The sequence below is a fragment of the Protopterus annectens genome, chromosome 14.part0 (genome assembly GCF_019279795.1).
Source record: "Protopterus annectens isolate FY-2018-M chromosome 14.part0, PAN1.0, whole genome shotgun sequence".
NCBI lineage: Eukaryota > Metazoa > Chordata > Ceratodontiformes > Protopteridae > Protopterus > Protopterus annectens.
The window spans coordinates 279,886,420-279,901,310 of record NC_056748.1 but is presented as its reverse complement, the minus strand read 5'-3'; the positions used below and the strand labels follow the sequence as shown (position 1 = coordinate 279,901,310).

Here is a 14,891-nt window from a genome sequence, read left to right as displayed (position 1 = left end):
GCAGCTGTCTGCATCAAGTGCAGTTTCCCTTAAGAGCACATACAAACCACAGTCAGTCCGGGGCTGGTTTCTCCTTCTTTCTCCAGATCCCCAGTAAGGCTCCCCACTGGCACAGCTATAGAGTTGAGATCTCAGCTGAGTGACCAAGCCAAGACCTACCAGCACCCTCTCTGTCCAACCAGTGCTTTGTGTCCCTGCCCAAGTAGCTGTCACACACACTCTTTGAGGTTTGATTTACACACACACACACACACACACACACACACACACACACACACACACACACACACACACACACACACACACACACACACACACACACACACACACACCTGGGAGAGGCTGGCACAGATTTACTAGCTATGCCCCCTTTTTCCCCTACTATAAAGTAGTTACCACTGCCACCAATCAAATCCTTAGCTACTTCAAGTCCCTTAACAAAGGGTGTCCAATCTTACTGTGTACTTTTAATAATAATGCAAATGGTAGTTTGACCAAGAGCAAGTCTATTAGGAATGGCCCACATAGTGCCACCAAATAAATATGCAAGTACTCTCAAAATTTAAATATCTCTAGACAGATCAGCCACATTGAAAGGTTTAAATATATTTAATAATAAATAATAAAAGAACAAGAAAATACTCTGTATATATTCACAGTGACATCAGAGTTCAAAATCACAGGAAATATTTAAAACAACATTGCAGGACAGTCTCAAATAAAGAAACATTTCTAAACTAAGCTTCACTATATTCCTGACTGAATCTAAGAGCATTATGGTACCCTAGTTAACTTACTTAGACTAAGGCAGATATTCTGGTGAATGTTTTTTGTCAGGTACAAGACCGAATACAGAATGCCCTGTCTCTGTAAGAGACATTTCAAATTAATATCTCAAATATTACTGCTGGGATATCTTGCAGAATTGCATCATTTCTTTTCATCTGACTCTAGTCCCCAGGTGAAACCCCCCACTGCTGAAAGCTAGCAGTATTTAGCATCTACCTGTGAAAATACATCAACCTCAGATCTTTGGCAAATGCTGAAAGTCCTAAAACAGTTACATTCCTCCACATTTCAAGACTAGTAATTAGTCCATCCTAAAGACAATACAGAAAGCTCCCTAGCTGCATACATTGTGTGTCTCACTGCACTGAAAACTGAAAGATACCATATTTTATGGCCTAGCCATAAAGTAATTTAATTTCAGCTATTTTTCTGAAGTTTGCTGGACTGAAGTCAACTCTCCAGTTTCCTCTGTTAACATATACATTTAAACTGTTATAATAGTCCATGTTTCTGTTCTCTTCCAGCAGGGCACAGTAGGGATACATTTCAAGCACAAACACACTACAAAATATCTTCTCAACACAAATACCTGTACAGAGCAGTCTGATGTACACATGACATACAGTTCTAATACATTTGTAACACAAGCATCTTATGTAAATCATGTTGATATTCACCAATGACATATAATTATTTACAAAATTCCAGCTAGCTGGGCTGGCAGTATCTCCTTTTGTCACACTAATTGTGTTCTTTTCCTCTGCAGTAGTGATGGCTTTTTTTAACCACTGAATTCAACAACCATTATTTTACCCCAACATAAGAGCAGAGGGGGGAATGTCTTTTACATTGTCTTGAATTTTCACCGATGATTAAAATATTTTACCAAAAAGATTTCTTCATGACCACAGATGAGCTTTTCATCTCCATGAAAGGACGACAAGCATATGTCTGTTAATTAGATCATATCAGAGTGGCCAGACTATTGCACTGCTTTGTATTCAGACAAGTACAAGACTTTGGAAGTCTTATAATAGCACATGATACTACAGTTGCAGTAACATCTGCAGCATACTTTAGAAATGTTTTAGAAGAAGTTTTTATAAACTGCCTGTTTGACTATGCACTTGTGGGCAGTGTAAACCAGAATCCTAGACTTGGAGGTAGGTATACCACATTTCAGCTCTGCTACAAAGAACATTGTAATTCTCTACCACTCTAGATTTCTGTTTCTGCTTGAGATTCTACCAAATCTGTAATGTACTGATACAGTGACCCTTCCCAAGTAAGGTGCAGCTGTATGGGTACATTCTCTGTAGCAGTAGGTCATCTTATTTATTTATTATTTATTTTCAATTTGATGACCAGGGAAGTCCACTGGGCTCAGGAAGCCCGTTTTCAGTGGAGGCCTAGGGAGAAAAGCTCCACATTACATAGTTTAGTTACATAAATGTTTGCTTTACATATATTAGTTACAGGTACAATTGTGGAAAAGAAAAAGCCTTTACAATTTCATTTCATGCAAGAGAAACAGGCATAAAATCGTGGATACATAGTACAGTTTTGTTGTTTACAATATTTACATTTGTGTTAGGCTAGCTTGAAGACAGAGGTAGTCAGGAGTTTAATGGGTGGAAGTGATTATTAGATAAAGGGGGGTGCAGTTGCATTTCCTGTTAGAGTAAATATAGGAATGTAGCTGAGTTTTAAAGGTTTCAAAGTTTTTGCAAGTCCTTAGAGAAGAAGGAAGAGAATTCCATTTTTTAGCTAAGGAAATGGATAGCAGAAGCTGACCTGCAGGACAGTTGGGTTTGCAGACAGAGATTAGGTTTTGATGAGTAGATCTGAGAGTTCTATGAGGGTATAAGGTTGCAGGATGTTGGTTAGTGCAGGGCACTTAGAAGGATGAAACAGTCTGTGGGCTGTGGTAATTTGGAGATAGTCTAGATGGTTGGAGAGTTCAAGCCAATTTAACAAATGAAGGGAAGTGCAATGGTGGGCGGAGAATTTGGCTTTGGTTGCAAATATGGAAATTTTATTGCAACAGATTTCCAGTTTGGAAGAAATGGAGGCAGATAACTTTGTTAGACGAGGAGCCCCATACAGTAGTGAAGGGGAGTAGATAGGTAGAGGCTAGAGTTAGTCTGGTAGAAGGAGCGAGGAAGTGGATGTTTCTGTATAGCAAACCAAGTTTTATATGGGTTTTTCTTAATGTTTTACTGGATGTGAGTATCGAATTTTAGGTGTTCATCGATGGTAACTCCAAGAAGTTTGGCAAAGGGAACAACCTCTATAGTAGAGTTGTTTGGCTAAAGATTTGGAATGAGTTTTTATCAATAGGGGATGCTTTAGAGGGAGAGAATATAAGTATTTTGGATTTGTTGGCATTTAGTGAGAGGTGTTTCATAGTTCATAGATTAGCACTAGGCTAACTGTCCTTGAGGACCATTTTAAGCCTAGCCATTACCCCATGTGAGAAACCCTGCATCTTTTGTCTATGAGGTAAATACCTTAACTGTTATGCCAACCTTGGAGCATCCAATTTTCAGTGGTGAAGAAAGCAGTTTGTGTTACTGTTTGGAGGTCTGGAAGGTTAGAGGTGCAACAGATTAAAGTAGAATTATCTACATATTGCACAATTTTGGTGTTGGGTAAGGCTTTGTGAAAGTCGTTAATAAAGATGTTTAATAGCATTGGACCAAGTATGGATCCTTGGGGTACCCAAGTGGGGATAGGAAGGAAAGTAGAGGTGCTTTTTCCCCATTTAAAGCTTGAGACCTGTCTGAAAGGTAGCTGGAGAACCAAGATAAGGTATTGTAGGAGAGATTAAGATTAGAAAGATGGTTTAGGAGGTGGGTATGGGAGATGGTATCGAATGCTTTGGACAGATCCAGTAAAACCATAGATACTATTTTTCCAGAGTAGTGGGCAAGATTTACTGTGTGTAAGAAGGAGAGAAGGGCAGTGATGGTACTATGGCCAGATCGGAAGCCGTGCTGGGTAGGAGTGATTAGTTGGTGAATGGCTAGGAATGGCATAAGCTGAAGGTGGATGCATTTTTCTAGGAGTTTAGAGATTGAGGAGAGGATAGCTATGGGGCGGAAGTTTGAGATGTTATTGTTTTTGCCACCTTTATGGAGAGGTAGAATAAAGACGGCACATCATAATTTGGGCACATAGGATTCCAGCATGGACCTATTGATCAAGATGCTAGTGGGGAGAGCGATGCCATCAGCGGCTATTTTTAGGAAGAAGGAGGATGGGATATTGTCAGGGACATTGGAGCATGGTTTTAGTTTAGAGAGTAATTTCTTTATTTGGGAGGTTGAGATGGGTTTAAGCTCAAATGTAGGAGGAGGAATAGTAGGGGGTGAGGAAGATTGGATAGGTTGAGGGGAAGGATTATTGTTGGGGAAGGTGTTGGTCAGTTCTGCTATAGAGTTTGTGAAGAAGGAATTGAATAGAGAGGCTATTTCAGGATCAGATTTGTTGGTGTCAGGGCAAGGGTTGCTTTTGGTACCTGGGTTGAGAAGAGAATTAATGGAATTCCAGAACTGTTTGGGGTTATTTGAATGGTTAAACTGAAGTTTGATATAGTAAGACTTTTTTATCTCTAATGACTTTGTTTTTTAGTAAGGTTGCGTAGTTGTTTGTATTTAAGTAAAGTTTCAGGTTGTTTGTTTTGGTGGTAAGCTTTCCAGGTTTTATCTCTTTGTAGCATAATTTTTTGGTGTCTTTAGTTAGCCATGGGACGGACTTAGTTTTTACTCTTTTTGTTCTTATTGGAGCTAGGCAGTTTAGGACATTTATGAAGGATGAGTTGAAAAATTCTACGGCGTTGTCTAGTGGAAGAGTTTTTAGGAGGTTCCAGTTAATTTGCTTTAGGGAGTCAGAGAAAGTAGTGGGGTTAAAGTTTGACAGGTTGCATGTTTGAATGTAGTGGTGAACGTGAGGAGAGGAGAGGGTAGCTCGATGGGTGAAGGCTGGGAAGTGGTCTCCTAAAGGATCAATGTTACGCCGGATTTTATGACTTTATTAGGATGGGATACAAGGATCCAGTCTATTGTGGTACCAGGGGGTTTGTTTTGTTAGGCCTGGTGATGGAGTGAGTTAGTTGGGTGTAATTAAGTAGTTTGATGGATATGGTGGGATTAGGGTTATTGATTTTATTCCAATCGATATTTACATCTCCAAGTATATAGGTTTCTAGCTTAATATTGGTGGGAAGTCCAGAGGAGGAGTTCCTCAAGAGTAGTGGTGCTAGTACCGGGGGGGGGGGGGGTATAGAGGGATATTATGCAAATGCTTTTGTGGTTATTTATTTTTAGTAGGCCAATTACTAGTTCTGCATTGTTGAACGGAGGGATATGATTGGGGTAGGGAGTTATAGATAGCGGGTTAGTGTAGATTAAGGCTACACCACCACCTTTTCTGTCTAAGCGGTCATTTCTGAGAGATTGGAATCCGGGGGGGGGGGTTCGGAAGTCACTAATATGTGGTTTTAGCCAGGTTTCTGAGATAGCTACATTGTCGGTTAGGTTGTGGTTTAGCCATGCATGGAAGTGGGCTACTTTATTTTTTAAACTCTGGGCATTGATAGTGAGGAATTTGAGGTTGGTTTTACTGTTAGTGACAGGGGGAATGCGACTAGGGGCAATATTTGGTCCTGGGTTTGGGTGTATGTCCCCAGCTAAGCAGAGGTAGTTGAGGAAAAGAAGAAGTGTTTTAGATTTGGATTTAGATAGTTGTGGACAGTAGAGTATTAGTTTAGGCTTGCAGTATTTAATTGAGGGAGGAGATTTTATTCTGAAGTAAAGGAGTAGATTGTGTTGAACTAGAGAGGCAGATATTTTGTGGAAGTGTGTTTCTGAGGTAAGAGCAAGGAGGTGGTGAGATGGGGGATAGGATAGGGAGGAGGGGTGCAATTGGCTATAGGTGTAGGAGGTAACACGGTATAAAGGGAGTAGGAGTAGAATGCATATTGATGGGGTAAGAATGGCTTTAGGTAGAAGAGAAGGCATGGTAGAGGATATATGTATAGATGCAGTAGAGAAGGGACTTTGATGGGCAGGGAGAAGTGGATTTGATTGGCAGGAGGAGGTAGGTTGGGGAGGGACTGATGAGTGGAAGTGATTGGTTGATAGAGGGAGGGCTTTGCTGTAGAAATAAATGTTGGAGTAGTGGGGGCAGGATAGGGGAGCAGCATGAGCCTGAAGTGCAAACGGAGCGGGAAGAGCTGGAGAGAAGGTGGCTGGCAGAAACCAATCAGCCAGCTTTAGGAGAGATGTGGGACTTTTACCTGAAGGACAGGAACAGCAGAGGTAAGTCAGCGCTGAAGAGAGTGAGGGGAGAAAGGTAGTACATCAGTGCACCAGGTACAGCAGGCTAGTGGGGTGAATAAGTAGAGAGAGTGAGGGTAGCTTAGGTGAAAGCAGAATAAGAATAAAAGTAGTCTATAAAATAAGTGGGTGGGCAGTGCCACCTAGTGGTAAGAAATATATGTCATGTAGCTTAGAGGGTAAGGGCTTAAGGTGCGAGTAAAAAAAATAAAAAACACAGTAGGCTGCTTGGCTAGCGCGAGGGAAAAGGACAGCCACCACGGTAGTGAGACACAAGTAGCAATTAAGTTTACAAATGACAGTACACACACTATTAAAGCATCTTGACACTATTAAAGCATCTTGAGAGGGGCTATCTGTTTGAAGCTCTTCAGAGGAGGGAGCACTTTAGCAGTTAGGATCTTCAACCTCCAGTCATATTACTGTTTAAATACTTTGCTTTCAGTTTTCATGTTACACATTCAGTTGTCTTGTAAGCATTGCAGTAGTGGAATTTCTCACTCAGAGGAATTGATCTGGATAGATGCCAGTGCTACATATGTGAGAACTGATACTAATACACATGACCTCTAACAGCAGAGAGAGACCCACTGATGGCCTTTGTAGATAGAGGTATTCACATACATAAAATGTGAACTTGAATCAGCTTTGTTGGTGAGTGAACTTACATTTGTTATGATGTACTGCAATAATGTCTTCCTTGAAATTGAAGATCTGCTTGCTATAAAGCCGTCCTTACGCAGCTGTATTTTCAGTGCATCAGTATTTTTTGATCAGCTAAAAAATGTTACTAAAAACTGTACAACACAGATTACTCTACTTTTTGGACTTGGGCACATGTTGTGCTCATTTCAATGTTAGCCTTCTTGAACGGCTTGGCTGCTACTGTATTATGATTCCAGCATGTAAGCTTAATTAAATATTGAATGTTGTCAAATGTCAGGAATTAATGCATGTTGTTTATTTTTTGCTTTGTTTGTTTTTGGCTTCTTGCCTCCTGATTCTGCTGTCTGCCCACTCCCCATGTAGCCCATTTTACTTTTGCCCAACCCTAGACCCATCCTTTGTATTCAAGGAGACCAATGGTCCTCAGAATCTTGTTGTGATCCTGTAATTGAACTGTCTTTCTCCATGGAGATAATGTTGTGGTCTAGGGCCTCTAAGACTTGCCATTTCATTAGAGAGGTGAACGTTGGTGGGAGCAGGTGTTATAAACTTGGCTAGGGGCCAAGATTTATGATATGGAGAAGGGTATCCTATCCCTATCTAGGCAGAAGGGAGTGTGATGACATAGTCATCACCACTCACACTGTATGTTCATGCCCTATTCCCCCACCCCCCACTTACACAGAAGCCTGCCTGTAGACAGGGAGACACTCCCCACTCTCTACAAAGATGTGCCTTGAATTCACACAGATCCTTAGTCCCTACGGCCCAGCAAGAGGTAAGCTGACATAGGCTGCTTATTTTCAACCTACCCTCTATTTTGGTTCCTCCAGCATCTAAGTAGCTATTCAAACTCTGGTTCCTTTGGTCACAGTCAGAACACAATCCTTCTACACTATAGTACCAGGGATTATGTAATTTTTTTTTTTTTTTTTAATCATTTTGCTCATGTCACGTAATCGTGCATTGTTCATACTAAACAGTGTGTACTCGTATGCTTTGAATTGCCCTTCATTACTGACTTCTACTGGCTGCATGAATTACTATGGTTTCAAACCATTAACAGAGATGTAGGTAAGAGATTGCAAGGTCTTAATGTGAAAATAAGTTAAATTTACTCTAGTGAAAGTTTATATTTGTTTTTGTCTTTTGCAGAGTCTGAGAGAACCATAAGTGCCACAGTGTCACCTGTCCCTGTAGGTCCACCTGTCTCTGCTCCAGGAAGGATGAGCCCAGTGACAGAAGTATCTCCGCCAATCACACAGTCTCCACTAATCCTTCAACCTCTTGCCTCACCACTACAAGTTGGTGTACCTCCAATGACATTGCCAATCATTTTGAACCCTGCCCTGATAGAGGCTACCTCTCCTGTGCCTCTTTTGTCTAGTACTCGACCCACTGACACTACAGCTACATCTGAAGTGAACTAAACATCTCAAAGTTTAAGTATGGGGTATTTGCACAGAATCATGCAGTTGGAAAAATAATGCACCTCAGAAACACCTGTATGATGTCTTCAGAGAGACTAGCAAGACTGTGATAAAACTTGAAGCTGTTGCCATATTGTTACTGGAGAATGAGTAACTTACGAAAACACTGTGGCTGGCTGCTTGTAAATGTGGTTTGCATGCAGCTTGTATGACAACTTCTCCTACCCCTCCCCAAAACAGTATTTGTCCTGATAATAACTGAATGTTGTGTTCACTTATTTTCTTGAAGAAATGTGCTGATATTAATGTAGATTAACTGGATCCACTTTGCAGGTATGGATACACACATTTCACAAACAATCTCCTTTTTGAGAAGAAGTGAAGCCAGTATGGTTTTGAAATGGAAATAATGAGCGGCCCCTTTTTGCTGGCCACCACTACATTCATTGCACATGCTAGCCCACCTCATGCTGAGTTGCTTCTGATCCAAGACTCATTAATCAGCAGCAACAATGGTGAAGGAATATATACACCAAACTTACAGATGAATCCTCTATTTTTTTAAAATAATAAGCATACAATTCTTACTTGGAAGAAGGAAGAAAGAACTTGAAACATTTAATGAGTTGGCTGCAGTTTTCCACAGTTTTTAACAGGCTATTTGGATATCACGTAGGAAGTATTTTAATCCCAAATGTGCTGCTAGCAGCACTTGCATCATTTGTTTTTCTTATCAAACATTCCTCAGTTTACATTAAGGGACTGCTGACACTTTAAGTAGTTTACATCTTTAACTTGAAGGCAAAAAATACTTGTTTATAGATTGGATTAAGCTCTGTAATGAAAAAATACAGGCATTTAGGATGAAACACCATTGTCCTTATTTGTGTGTTGCAAGGATTAACAGTGCAATTACTGGACTCACTTTAACTGAAGTTAGGTTAATGGAGACTTATATTTTTAAGCGAGTCATCTTCCAACTACATTAGAACGACAGTGCAACACTCTTGATCACTGCTGTAATATTACATAAGCGGGTCTTAAGTGTCATAATGTTAAAAATGTATTGTTAGCAAGTTGTAACAATAAAACTTGTTTACATAGGCTGTTTCTAAACCTCATGATATTGTTAGTAGAAGCTAGAATATATTTCATATTGGTCTTAACTAGGGCGGCAGAGAGTCTGTCCATAATACACTGCCTTATTGATATCTCTGAAAAAAGTCTTAGATTGAAATTTGCTGCCATCTTCTGGTTTCCTTCATTATTCCTGTTTGTCCATTAAGCAGGATAGCAGTAGTTTTGTTTTATATTGTAAATAGAATAATTCAGAGATATTGATGTATTTTTTTAAAGAAATGCAGTTTAATTGATTCAGCTATTTTCAGTTGTTTTCAGTCAGTGGTAAGTTGCTAGAGGTTATGCTGCCATCAGATTTAAATGAAGTGTTTAAAATGCAAAAAAAAAATCTACATTTTCATGTTTACTCATATTATTTGGAGGAATCATTTTTGGTGTTCTGCTGACTTGTGTTTTGTACAACCTGCCATGGCCCATATCACTGCATTTATTGTAATACTTTTTGAATTGATTTTTTTTGTTTATACTAAGAAAAAAGAGGCCCCAGCCATTCATTTGCAGTTCTGACTAAAGATGCAACAAAATGAAATATTAATTAGCACTGCCATTTTAAGATGAAAACAGTATTGGTACATGTAGAATTGCCTGTCAGATTCTAATTTAGAGTTAGGATTACAGTTATAAAATTAGAACATTCAGATACTGCAAACATCTGTGCAGTGGCCTTTGTTAGTGAGCCTCATGAAAACAAGTTCACTAAATAATCATCCCTTTTCAGACACCCCTTCAGTCACCCCTCATCTTAGACAGTGACCACCCAACATACACTTTGGTAAGCTGCACACATTAAATAATTTCAGCCATATAATCCTTTCTGCGACCAGTTTCTGACTGCAGTAAGGAGGAATAAGCATGCCTGTATTAACAGAGATTACTTACTCTTGTCCATAGCAGCCTGTGGATGCTTATAGATGTGAGTGGATGTAGCCATTTGTTGATTTGAATTCCAAGAGCAACCACTTCTCAACCCACTTTCCCATTTGTTGTGGTTCTCAGTTATCAAATGTGTTGGCAAGTTTGACTAATGAGTAGCAACTAGATGACTAGCATAGTCTAATATTTATCTTTTTTAGTACATAAAAATCTTCTGCCGATCATTAGCGGACCGGAGTTCCGCTGTGGCGACCCCTAACCGGGAAAAGCCAAAAGACGCAAAGTGTTTTTAGAACTAAAAAGTAATACAGCCGAAAACATGCAGAATCTGATCACTAAAATGCAGTTTAAGAATCTGAAAATCTAGATATGCATCATAAAGATCATTACTGCTAGAGATTCTTAATGTGAATGGGATTTAACTGGAGTCTCAAGTCTATTCCAGCTGGATATTTTAGCTGTCAGTTATCCTTGGGTACAAAAACTGCAGTACCAACAAAGTAGCAGAAGGAAGGGGTTTACCATTTTCTGCTGAGACTTTAAGGCCTGGAAATGACCAATAAGGAAGGGAAGTAGTCATCCAGCCACATCTCAGGTATCAAAAACTAACTGAAGATGGTACAGGCAGTGCTTTATACAGCCAGTCTTCCACTCAATGGTTATGAGATTTGCTGAAAGGCCTAGCCAATAGACTACAACTCATTCTAAATCTTAATAATTATTATGAATCTCCTGTAGCAATTATGTTATAGTTCGAACATCTGTAATTGCTATTAATAGGCTCACACTGCTGTACTTCCAAATTGCATGTTCAAAGCAATACTCTTCATGTTTTGCATTTTGTAAAATTTCTAATCATGATTCATGTTTCCCAAATCATCAGCTCTGGTTATACAAATTTTGGGAAACAGCTGCATTATATTCATTATCGCTTAATGGCCTTCTTGAAATGCCATCTAGCTCTAGTTTTTAACAAGGCAAAAATAATTAACTTTGCTGTAAAGTTTTATACCAGAAATCATAAATTAATTTTTGCATATGCAGCTTACGCTAACCAAGTTAATTGTTAACTGGAATGCTCTCTTGAAATGTCCCAAAGAAAAACTGTCTTAACTTTTTCTTTACAGTTTAGGAACTCTAAACAGAGTGAAAGTTGAGGATACATGCAGTTTGTTTATTTTGTTGAGAAATTTTGGTTGCAGTACATGTTTGTATAGGCATTTTTTGTAGCACATTAGACTTATTAGAACTGTTTAACAATTTCTGCTAACATATTGTACAACCAGTGTTCTGCTGTTCCATATCTGAGATGTAGTTACAGTATAGCTGAGATTTTTTTCCTCATGGTCTTCTGAAATTATGCATAGGTTCATAGGTAAGTATAAGGCTAACTGCTCTTGCGGGCCATTTTAGGCCTAGACGATTTCCCTTTTGGTGTTTGAATTAACCTATCCCATTTGTTAGACTGGCTTTATTACATGTATGTATTTTAAATGTACTTGCACACAAACTGAAGATCAAAAATGTGGTGCTAGTCATATATTGTTTTTTAAACATCATGTAGCTTTGTGTTAGATTTCTAACGTCATTGCTTCATTCCCATAGGAATATCTGGAGACATTGTGGGTGCTGCGAAGAGCACTTCCAGCTAACATCAAAGATTGAAATAATACTAATTTCATGAACTTTAATCATACTTTGACATAGGAATGGGGTCCATTCCTGTCATGGTATTAGAAACCCAAAATATTTGGAGAAATCAAGGAGAGAATATCTACAATTCTGATGTATAATTTTGGGAAATGGAAGAGTAGATTTCACTAAAGAATGTTCTAAGCTGCATGATATATTAGGTCTCATATTGCTATTGCAGCCATTCCCTTATGGGCCTATTCATTCCTGCAGACCACAGTGTACCAGGAGGGAGAGACAAGAGCCAGGAATTATAATGTCCAGTCTAGCAGGGGATTTACATTTTTTTAATGCTCCTAACAACCCCTGCTACTTTCCATAAAGTGCAGTGCAAAGCCCAGTGTGCTTTTTCTTTGCTTTTATTTTCAGCTAGTGCATCTGCACACTCTTTGGCCGGCTTCTGCTTCTGGATACATGTCAATTCAACAACAGCAGTTTTGATAAATGAAAATAGATGAAGAGTGATTCACCAAAACTGTTTCCTTCACACCTCAGATCCCCATGTTGGGGGGACATCCCCACATCCATTGAACTTGAATGGACCAGCTGTGAGTTCAATCCACAGTGGAGAAAGATGAAATCTCCACTGCTGATTAAAGTAGTTTTGGTTAATGGCTTTCAATCTGTTTGCCTTCACCAAAACTACAATCAATGACTTGACAGGAACCATGCTGCGTAAGTCTCATATTGCATAGGTTGCATTTCTAGTCCTTCATTGAACTGATGTTAGACACATTCTCATCCCGTACTGGCTGACTCCTGCAGTACCCAGGCTACTGATAAAACCCAAAGCATATGAGGTGCAATCAAGGCAAAAAAAAAAAAAAACTCTGCCACTGACCCAGCTTTTTTAGCTTAGTTCTTAAAATTAGTTTCAAACAAAAAGTACTGTTCAAATTACGTTCCTAAGAAATTGCCATAATCACTAAAAAGCAATTTGTACTACTTGATTTACTTTTTTTTCACACTCAGTCACATATTGTTGTTTACCTAATGTGTAAACATCATTGACTTACTCTTTAGTATGCAAGTTTTCAGTAGAAGAGTCCAGCATCTCCTATTATGAGATAGGACAAGGTGCAAGTTCTTGTCTTAATTGCTGATGTGAGATCTAGTTGTACTGGTCTTTAAAGTATATAATTGTTTTAGATTTGCAGGAATACTTTAAGAATCAGACATCTGTCATCAAAAAATATAAAAATGGAACTCCTTTACATGAACTAAAACTGGTATTTTCTGCCATCCTCATTTGTACTCGTTATTCAATGCATTTTCAACATTATTTTTGATTTTATTTTCAAAATGCATGTTTAAGGTGTCAGCAGAAAAACAACTATAGCCTTTCTGTAGATAAAAGTTGCAACATTTTAATTTTGTCAGTAATAAAGATCATTTGAGATATTATGTTGATAAAATTGAGTATGAATGTAAATAAGTGGGAAATATAAAATGTACTTTTTACAGGTAATAAATATGTCATGTAAATTAAATCAAGGAGTTCATCTTTTATATGCAAGCCCTGCTATGATTTGTGGTTTGTGATTTAAGAGTTCTGTTAACATAGAAATTTCCAGTCTCTCACAGGTATTGATCATTTTCCGAAACCAGAGATAAGGTTACTTAATTGATTAACCTTGATTCATTTTAATCTTGTATACTGAAGTAGTAGTAGGCTCCAGTGTTACATGTTTTGGCCTGTGCTGGTAGCTTATGACTAGAAATTTTAACACAGATGCTAAAACTATGGTTGGTTTGTACCGGATTATATATTGAACACCAAAACAATCTGAACTTTAGAGCTTGGAACCTCTGATTTGGCTTAAGTAACAGCAAAATATATCAGAAACAGTAAGCTCACCTTACTTCAGACACACTCACATGTGCATCTCCATTCATGCCTGCATTCACTCTGACTATACAAAATGGCACTAATCTTGCACGAGCTCAGTAACTTAGGTGCACGTGCTATGTAGCTACAGTGGCTGACTAGGAACAATTCACACAATGATCTACATCCCCTCTCTTTGATTTGTTCAACATGCCATAGAGAACAAAATATTTTACAAGCTAGATTAATTGATCTACATCCTCTCTCTTTGATTTGTTCAACATGCCATAGAGAACAAAGTATTTTACAAGCTAGATATCACATCAACATTTAACAACAAATTAATTCAAGTCCAAGTCACTGTGCATCTCGGAATGGGTCCGGAAATTCTGCCCGATCTGGTCACATAAAAACTTTGACTAGGTTTGGCAATAGGGACAGTCTCTGGGGATTCTTTTACAATTGGAACTTTGGGGATTACATCAGGATTAATTGAAGATGCACTGTCCTCTGGAAATTGAACAAGTGTAGAGTCACTTTGTGAAAGAGTCTCTGGCACAGGCAGTCTGCTGTGTCACTGGTTCGGAGACTCGTAATATGAGTCTTCGATTCCTCCTGAAATCCATTCCATCAGCTTGTATGATGTAAGATCTTGGTGCTTCACAGATACGTTTGACAATTTCCTTTTGGTCATATCCTTTAGATGTTTGCATTCTCACAGTCTCACCTTGTCTTAATGGTCTGAGGGGTGCTGGATTTATCGCAGTACATCTTTTGTGACTGGCATTTTTTCAAAAGTTGAGTCTTGATCATTCTGTTATTATTTGCATTTGGAATCTGTAATTGTTTACTGATCGGAAGAGTTGTTCTAGTCAATTTGTACATCAATCTCTGAGCAGATGAACCGAGCAAATTCTCGATGAATGTTTCTTCGTTTACGTAGGTTAAGAAAAACATTGGTACCATCTCTCCTGGTTTTCTCCAACAAGTGCTTTGCACTTTGAACTGCATGCTCAGCTAATCCATTAGACCGTGGATACTCACGACTACTAGTAACATGGACAAAGTCCCAAGACTCAGCAAAATTCTTGAACTGCTGACTTGTAAAGTGTGCACTATTGTCAGATACGACTT

General features: G+C 38.8%; 1 protein-coding gene across 5 annotated transcripts in view; it reads left to right on the top strand.

Annotated features, from left to right (window-relative positions):
- GBF1 (golgi brefeldin A resistant guanine nucleotide exchange factor 1) overlaps nucleotides 1-13,419 on the top strand; it is a 4,751,435-nt gene extending 4,738,016 nt beyond the window's left edge. For all 5 annotated transcript variants that reach the window (XM_044055999.1, XM_044056000.1, XM_044055998.1 and 2 more), the window contains one exon: nucleotides 7,950-13,419. In XM_044055999.1, coding sequence (XP_043911934.1) covers nucleotides 7,950-8,224 — 275 coding nt within the window. In that variant the 3' untranslated portion in view covers nucleotides 8,225-13,419. The remainder of the gene's footprint in view (nucleotides 1-7,949) is intronic.
- The last annotated feature ends 1,472 nt before the right edge of the window (nucleotides 13,420-14,891 follow it).